Source organism: Coloeus monedula (genome assembly GCF_965178545.1).
Source record: "Coloeus monedula genome assembly, chromosome: 8".
NCBI classification, from domain to species: domain Eukaryota; kingdom Metazoa; phylum Chordata; class Aves; order Passeriformes; family Corvidae; genus Coloeus; species Coloeus monedula.
In genome coordinates this window covers 25,658,194-25,667,198 of record NC_138788.1, presented here as the reverse complement: position 1 = coordinate 25,667,198, position 9,005 = coordinate 25,658,194, and the positions used below count along the sequence as shown (strand labels likewise).

At 59.1% G+C, this 9,005-nt stretch overlaps 1 protein-coding gene across 1 annotated transcript; it reads left to right on the top strand.

The window, feature by feature from the left end:
- Positions 1 to 2,747: 2,747 nt before the first annotated feature.
- Positions 2,748 to 8,695, top strand: TLX1 (T cell leukemia homeobox 1; the record flags this gene model as incomplete). The annotated part of the gene is made up of 3 exons (XM_082285869.1): positions 2,748 to 3,216; positions 4,859 to 5,060; positions 8,473 to 8,695. The coding sequence occupies 3 exons, from the start codon at positions 2,748 to 2,750 to the stop codon at positions 8,693 to 8,695; spliced, it is 894 nt and encodes a 297-aa protein (XP_082141995.1).
- Positions 8,696 to 9,005: the final 310 nt, after the last annotated feature.

Below are 9,005 nucleotides of genomic sequence, written 5' to 3'. Positions count from 1 at the left end.
CAACCTGACATGCTCAGGGCAGGTGAGCAGGCTCTGCCCCACATCTCCTATGTGACAAAGAGCAGAAGAAGAAGAAGCTCATGCATATCCTGAAGAAGGGCAAAGGCAGCTGCAGTCCTGTGGGACAAGAAGGCCCCCTGCCCGAGGGCAGCCTCCCGGCCCCGGCTGGCCCCAGCCCTCACTCCCTCCCTCCTCTCCCAGCTCCTCCTAACCACAAGGACTTTGGTTGATGGAGCTGGCGCCAGCGAGTTCCCTGAAGAGTTCAGAAGTCAAGAACTGAGGCAGGTACTGGGGGGGGGGGGGGGGGGGGGGGGGAAACCCGACCCCAGCGGGCAGGCAGGGCTGGGTGGTGGTGGGGGCGGGCTGCCTGGGCACCGGCCGGGCATGGGGCCGGGGGGCAGCTGTGGGTTGCTGCTGCTGCCTGCTGCCTCCACAGTCTTCCCTAATGGGGCTGTGGGTGGTGGGTGTCGTGATAGTGACAGGTCTTGGGTTATCACAGCAGGGTTGTGGCTTGGGTGAGGGTGGCAGGAACCCACAAGCGCTGGTGTGTCAGTTTGTGTGTGTCTGGGGGTGTCTGAATGCACGGGTACCGTGGTGTGTTACTGCCTGTTGTGGGAGTGACTGTGGGTGTGTGAATACATACAGTTGTGAAGGTGTGACTGAGAACGTGTGTCAGAACTTGTGTGGGTGCAGGGGCGTTGTAACTGTCTGTGAGTGTGTGGGAACATTTGAACAAGTGCAAAAATGTAGGCGTGTGTGCAAGAGAATGTGTGGGACTGTGAGCACGGGTGCGCCTGTGAGCTCATGAGGGTGTTTGTGAGCTTGTGTGCAGCACGGCGAGTGTGAGGATGTGGATGGGATGATACATCTGGTGACGAGTGACAAGGTGTACCTGAGTGCACAGGCACGACTTTCTATGCCAGCGCATTTGTTTTGCATGGGGGATACCCCAGAGCAGGCTGTCCTGTGGGATTCCTGTGGGCTCTAAACCACGGGCATGCTGAAGACGTGAAGGGCAGCCTTTACCCCAGCCAGGGAGGAGGGGGCCTGGAGGGCCGGTCCCAGCCAGGAGCGGGGAGGATAAGGCGGGCAGAGCACAAACCACAGGGCAAAACCCTGACGCCGCAGCCGGGAGCGCTGGGTCGCGCTGAGCAGCGCTGGTCGGCAGCAGCGGGAGGCCGGATCCAAGGAGACGGCAGTGTCCCTGTCCCATCGGCAGTTCTGCCCCCGGCCCGGCTGCGCGGAGCAGGCACGGACGGGCCAGGGCCACAACAAGTTTTGTAGAAATTGCAATAGCGGCTTTCATTTTCACTTTGTTATAAACTTTTAAAATAATTTTGGTTTTTTGGGGGTTTTTTTGTTTTTTTTTTAACGAAAACGCTCATCTCCCCGCGGGCAGGCGCGGAAGGGCACCGCGGCGGCAGGCGGCGGAGCCGGCAGTGGCGGGTGCCCCTCAGCCCTCGCCCCGCCGCGGTGGCCGCTGCCCCGCGGGGCGCAGCTGGGGCCTGCCATCGTCCCGGGGGAGCCAGCCCCGCCCCGGTTCTCCGGGGGAAGTTGTGCTTCAGGAGCCCCTCGCCTCCTCCCGTCACAATTCTTCCACGGGTCCGGGCACTTGCAGGGTGCCCTTCTCAAAGTCCCAATGTCCCTGCTCTGGGGTCTGGTGATGGGAGAGCCGCCAGCTCCCCGGCTTTCTGAAAGGTGCTGACTTTCGAAATTGAGAATACTCTTCCGGAACAAAGCGTCACGACGGGTCTGGGACCCCATCAGAAGGGGATCCTCCGACTTCAGCCCTCACTCGGGATCAGCGGCAGCCTGTGGGGGTCGTGGCCTAGGCTTGATTCTCCGGCGGGGGCTGGCAGCCAAGATCCCCCTTCCTAGCAGTCCGCGGCCACAAACTCCGGGACCAAACGTCCTCGCTCCGCCGCCCGGTATCAGCCACTATTTCACCCCCCAGTGCCCTGCGCGCACCCAGTGCTCACTTTATAAGGCCGAGACGGGCGGTGATTTTTTTTTTAGCGGTGGGGTGAGGGTGCGAGGGGGGGCTGGGGAAGAAGAAACTCCTCTTGTGTGCGCTTCTCTGCTGTCATTCACTGGGCTGCTTTCAGCATCCAACCAATGGAGAGTGAGGGCCTGCAGCAGTAGGCCCTGGGTAGGGTGATTGATGGGCAAGCGGGGCGGCGGGCGATCGCACTCACAATCCGCCGCGCTCCGCTCCGAGGGGCTCCCGGCTCCCCACCGCCCTCTGCGGCGAGGGGTCCCCGGGGCACCCTTGTGTGTGTGCGTGTCCGTGCGTACGTGTGTGTGTCCTGGGCGAGAGGCTCCTGACGTGTCTTGGTACCTGGGGGTGCTGGGTCTCATCGGAGCGGGACCAGTGTGCGTGGTTGAGCTGTCGCGTCTCCGTTCCTGGAAGCTGTTGGGTGTGTTTGGCGCGGTTGTGTCTCCAGTGTCTGTGTCCTGCGCCGCGCTGGGCACGGCTGTCGCGTCCCGGGCTGCGGGGGTGTTTCACTCTTGTACCTGGGCTGCGCATGGCTGTGCTGCTGTGTCTCCGTGCTGAGCGTGTGGCTGCCGTGTCCCGGCCTTGCGTGGCTCTGCTGGCGTTTCTTGGGTTGCTCGGCCGTCGTGCTATGGGACTGAGCGCGTAGCCGGCGTGTCCCGGCTGTGTGCGGCCCCGTTGCCGGTTTCGGGGCGGTGCGGGGCTGTGCTGCCCTGCCCGGGCGGAGGTCCGGCCCCGGTGTCCGAGCGGCGGCATGGAGCACCTCGGGGCTCACCACCTGCACCAAGGGCAAGCCGAGCCCATCAGCTTCGGCATCGACCAGATCCTCAACACATCGGAGCCGGGCAGCTGCATGGTGTCGCACCCGCGGCTGCAGGATTCGGCGGACTACGGCCTGGGCTGCATCGTGGGCAGCGCCTATAACACGGTCACGGGTGGCTACGGGGCGAGCGGTGGCGCGGCCGGCGCCTACACCGGCACCTCCTGCAGCATGGGCGGCCTGCCCGGCTCCTACAACGTGAACATGGCGGTGAGCATGAACGGCAACACCTTGAGCTCGGCCGGCGGGGTGATCCGCGTCCCGGCCCATCGCCCCGTGGCCGGCGGCGTCCACCAGCCCCTCTCCGCCGCCGTGCCGGCAGTGAACGGCATGAACAGTCTCACGGGGCTCACCTTCCCCTGGATGGAGAGCAACAGGCGGTACACAAAAGACAGGTTCACAGGTGAGTCGCGCCATCGGGACCCCCTTTCTCTCCCTGCTCCCGCTGCCCCGCTTCCTCTCCCGCCGCCCGGCCTCGGCGAGGCAACTGGTGCCAGGGGATCCAGCCGGGGATCTCTCCGGCCGGATGGAGAAAGCAGCCGGGATGGTCCTGGGAAGTCGGTCCGGGAGGAGGCCAGAAGCACGACGGGGTGGGAAATGAGGCGTATTCAGTCCCCCCTAAATGAGCTGTGTTTCCTTTTGTTTGTTTGTTTCGATATTTTGGCTGGTTCGATTGTTTGTATATGTGGTTTGGTTTTTGGTTGTTTTAGTTTCTTTTTATTTCTCAATTTATTAGTTTGGTGTATTTAAAAAAAATTATTTAATTTTTTTTCCGCGATGCGGCTCGGCAAAGGCGGACAAGAGGGAAAAGGGATGGTAAACTCCGCACACCACGACCCGCAAGCCCCGGGCACGGCTGCCCAATCCCTGCCGCCCGAGCCAACGCCCGGGGAAACTTTCCTTCAAAACCGAGAGTTATTTGGGAAGCACGGCCCGGCCGGCGGGAAGGCAGACCGGCGGCCCCGGCCCTGGCCTGCCCGGGAAGGCCGTCCCGTTGCCTTCCGTAACCGGGCTGGCTTCCCCCGGCTGCGGGTTTGGGCTCAGCCTTTTTTCCTCAGCAAAAGGGACTTTTTGCAGACCCGAGCAGAGCGGGGCTCGGGCTGGAGACGCTTTCCGGCCTTGCCACCGTTTCCAGGTGTAGCTGGGCTCGTCTTTCGGCGCTAACAAAGCAAAAACTCGAACGACGAAAAGAAATAAATAAAAAAGACGCAAACAAACAAACAAAAGAAAGGAACGAAATTGCAGCGGGGAAAAATCAGTGCCCGAATCGGCCCCTCTTCCCGAGGGCGGAAACCGAGGCCCGATTTTTGAAAGTTCCCGTTTAATTTTGACCCGATGGCGCTGGGTTTGGGTACGACTACGGGTGGACGAACGGGCTTTTTCCCTGGCAAGCACCTGATTTCACCAATCTCTTTCTGGCTTAGACACTATGTGACTTTTCACTCTTTTTTTTTTTTTTTTTTTGGTGGGGTTGGAAAAAATCCTCAACTAACCAAAACCATATATATATTTAGAACAAAACAAAACAACATGGCAAACAAACAGAACAACAAATCGCAACTCCTGTTTCCAGTCCGGGACTTTACTTCCCGTGTACAAGGCACTGGGGCTCGGGCCGATGGGGTTACCGCCGCGCGCAAACGAAATTATCCCGAGCCCTCTTGACACGGAGCGCGGAGCCCCGGCCCGGCGCCAGGACCGGCTGCCGCTGCTGACCCTCCGTTCCCCGGCAGACACTTGGCCGGGCTAGCGGCCGCCTTCCCCTCCGCCGGAGCCGACCGGTGTTCGGCGGGTGCCCGCGGCACCCAGGAAAGGCCGCCGGGCCTTCCCAGTACCCGGGGCCGCCGCCGAGTTTTTGCAGCTCGTGCGTGGGTGTCGGCGGGGAAGCCGCGGCTTCGGAGCGGTGGGGGGCGTCCCCAGCCCAGCGGCCGGGAGCCGGAGCCCCTCTGCTGATGTGTCGCTGCTTGCTTCTTTGCCTCTCATCCCCCCTCCTCCCGTGTCCCCCCCAGTGGCCCTCTCACCCTTCACTGTAACACGCCGTATAGGTCACCCCTACCAGAACCGCACGCCCCCCAAGAAGAAGAAGCCGCGCACCTCCTTCACCCGCCTGCAGATTTGCGAGCTGGAGAAGCGCTTCCACCGGCAGAAATACCTGGCCTCGGCCGAGCGCGCTGCCCTGGCCAAGGCCCTCAAGATGACGGACGCCCAGGTGAAGACCTGGTTCCAGAACCGGCGCACCAAGTGGAGGTGAGGGATCGGGGGTCTCGGCGAACAGGGATGGGGCATCACGAGGGGGACAGATCTGGCTGCCAGCAACTCTGCCAGGAGCATTGGTGGCTGCGCAGAGGCGTGCGAGCCCCGTGTGGGTGTGTGAATGCGAGCGTGTGTGTACAGGTGCGTGTGCATGCACAGCAGTGTGGGTGTGTGCACACCTGCGGGCGTGTGTGCAAGCAGGACACGCGTGTGGAACTGCACGGTCAGTGTGAAGGCGACGCATGCCCGTGTGTGCCCGCACTCAGTGTGTGTGTGTGTGTGTGCGTGTGAGCGTGCACGGGGCTGTGAGTGCCAAACACAGCCCCACGAGTGCGGTGTGGTGCGGGCCATGTGCGTGCATTCCACGGTGTGTGCACACCGGACCTGCACGCAAAAAGGTGTGCGTGTGTGCCACGGGGATGAATGTGTGTGTGCGCACACGCGTGCAGTGGGTGCAGTCCGCGTCACTCGTGGGTGCGGAGGCTCCCGCGCCTCTGTCCGCGGCAGCTGCATGTGGGAGCCCCCGGCCCGGGGCTGTCGGAGTACCGGGCTCTGCACAGCTCGGAGGTTTTTGTCCCCGCGCGGTTCGCGGTGCCTCCTTGCCCAAACGCTTTCTTTTTGTTCTGCTGCCGGCCGTGCCGGTGAAGCCGGAGAGGAAGAGAAGGCTGGGCTCACAAGGAGCCTCCAGGTCTCCATAGCAGTGACCCTGCCCCTCCCAAGCTGCACCTTCCCGGGATGTTCCCGAGGGAAGCACCCCAGCCCTGAGAACATTTCCTGCCCTAGGCTGGGGACAGGCACCCCGCGGGAGCGGAAAATGACGGGCAAGGGGGAGCTCCCTCAGAGAGCAGAGAAGGGTGGTGCTGCTGGGTGCTGAGCACTGGGTGCTGGAGGGCAGGCAGGCAGCAGCTTCTTCAAAACGGGGGGAAAGGGCTTCCCCAGAGTCTTTGAAGGGTTAATAGGACAGTGATTGCCTGAGGATGCTGGGCTTGGGTAAGAAATGGGGGACAAAGAACTTGAAACCAAGGGGGTGTGTGAATCCTCGACCCTGGTGAGTTCTTCACTAGAGAATCCATGGAAGAGCAATACCCCAAGTATCAGGAAGTCTTTATCTGGAGTGATTTCTGTTGGCCAGGAGCAGGATCCTGGAGGAGGAACAGTTCTGCTGTGGCCTGCAAAACGGGGTCAGCTTTGTCTTCTAACCAGGTTTCCTAAGGAAGTGAGGCAAATCCATCTGTCAATACTCTTTGCATCTGTTGGCTAAATTCAGCCTCTTTTGGCAGAGGTGCAGAGGATACAAACCTATTCACATGTTTTACAAAAAATAGCTGGGTAAAGAGAAACAAAATCCTGCTTCTGCCCAAGGGAAAGACTGCAGCCAGACCTCAGCTGTAATATTAGACATGGGAGAATCTCTGGCCTGAGCCAGAGGGACACAAGCGTGTCAGTTCTGCTTGTATGCATCTGTGCCTGCTGGGTGTTGCGATAGAGATGTGGGTGCCCCTGGCTGATAGCACACCCGTTTCGCTGCCTCGGGTCCCTGTACTGGATAGAGGGCTCTGAGTGGTTCCTGGAGTACTGGCAGCTGGAAGAAACTGCTGCAGGCTCGGCCTGAATGAGGCAGTGGGAAGTATCCAAGAAAAGAGGGTTGCTATATGCCCTCTGAGTTTAACTGCTTAAATGCAGACTCGGGGAAGAGTCTTGTCTCTGCTCCTTGCCTGGTTGTCTCTGCTGGAGTGAGGTGGCTGTGTGATCCCCTCCTCAGATGTGGGCTCTTGCTTTAGACACATCTCTTTCCGGGCAGATATGAACCAGGGAATCCCGTTCTGGTGTGAATCCATGACTAGACCAGCTGCTTGCAGCAGGGAGATACTTGGGAGCAAGGTGCTCACAGCCATGGTGCTCCTGATTACCCTGGACTTGAGAGTCCCTCCCTCCTCCTGGAGCATCTCCTCATTGTGCAGGGCGTCGTTAAATATTCATTGAAGCAGAGACTGAGCTGCTCCCCAGGCTGCACAGGGATGCTGGTGCTGCTCTGAGCCCCCTCTTCCCAGGATGTCTGATGTGAGATGTTGACACAGTGATTAGAGTAGGGACTGAGCCCTGAACTACCTGCTCCCAGGAGGGAACACTGGCCACATGTCTGGAGGCTTGGGTGCCCAGAGGCCCATTGCTGGCATCCAAGCCCTGGCCTGCTTCACCTTTGGGAGCCAGGTACCCCCTGCCCTGTGCTCTGAGATGTCACTGTGGAGATCAGAGCTGTCACTTCCAATTCCCACGACCAAAGAGGAGGAGACATCTCATATCCCCCTGAGCTGCTAAATTAAAAAGCTGCCATTTCCTGTGTCACTGGTCCACTGAAGCTGCTGAGAGAACGTCAGCTGGGCCTGGGGGTATGAGGGAGGGAGAGGATGCTTCGGGAATTATCCTGGTACCAGCACTGTGAGTTGCTCCCCAGTTTTCCCAGCAGCATCAGTAGACGTGCCAGGTGAAGCAGAGGTGACCACAGGCTGCAGACTTTAGACTGACCTGCCATCTGAGCAAGCAGGAGTGGGGTTTTCATCATGGATATGAGAGCATTCAGGCAGTTTCTACCTATCCCATTTTCTGCTCCCAGACAGCCCAGAGCCAGGGCCCTACCAACACTGGAAAGAACCCCTTCTGACCCCCTAACACCCTCTCCTCAGGGATCACATCTGCTGGTGTCATACCAGGCAGAAATGTGTGCAAACTGTTTGTAAAAACACTGTAATTCACCCTTTCCAGATAGTATATTTTGTGCTTTAATTTTTCTTACTGCTAAAAAATCTGTTTCTAGTGTTTAGTTGAAATTTTGCTGCCTGCCATGGGAATGTTTTTGCCTTCATCCAAGATCTCAGCAGCTGGCCACCACAGCCTGGCAGACGAGATGGCAAACCTGGATGCTGGAAGAGGATGTCCAGGGTGGCACTGCCCATCTCCCAGCTGTGTGACACTGCCAGTCACTGCCTCACCTTATCCTGCTCCATGCTTTTTACTGGGGCTTTGCATGCTTGGCTCTTGCTGTCAGACACAGAGCATGTTTTTAGGGAATTGCAACTTTTGTAATGCTGTTGTGTGACACTTCAGGTGTTTTGTCTCTGCTTGTTTTTTTTCCTGTGGGCAGGGAATAATCCAGGGCTATGGGCTGCTCCCAGCTCTCTTTGATCAGAGCAATTTCTGCTGAGGCCAGTAAGACAGACAGACTCAGTCCCCAGTTTATGGGATTTACTGGCCGTTTGTGAAGGCGGTGTGGGACCGCACCATGGCAAGAAACCCTCTTTTCCTACCCCTGCACTCCCACATCATGAGCACCCAGCACAACTTAATCTCTCTGGAGATACCCTTCCTTTGCTTCCCCAGGCCCCCCTAATGGCTCCCTCTCTCCTAGGAGGCAGACAGCGGAGGAGCGGGAGGCCGAGCGACAGCAAGCAAACCGCATCCTCATGCAGTTGCAGCAGGAAGCCTTCCAAAAAACCATCAACCAGCCCATCCAAGCTGACCCCATCTGTGTCCACAACTCCTCTCTCTTCGCCCTCCAGAATCTCCAGCCTTGGTCTGATGACTCCACCAAGATCACCAGTGTCACCACTGTCGCCTCTGCTTGTGAATAAGTCTGGCACCCAGTGATGGCACATACACCTTCTACCGGCGGGGCTGTCCCCAGGGGAACACGTGGCATCCTTGGTGGGACATGTAGCAACTCTGTTTCTCCCCAGGGAGTGCTGGAACCCCCTGATCCTCTGGTCATGTGCATCCTACATGTCCAGCTGGGGAAACCCTCAACAAGGACCGAAAAGAAGGGAAGCCACCCCAAAAACTCTCCCCAGCCATGGAATTGCTGGAGCAGCAATGTTGTTTCACCTCCCCCCAACCCCTTTGTTCTCTTGAAAGTCTCCAGTGTCGACCCTGAACTTGCTGACG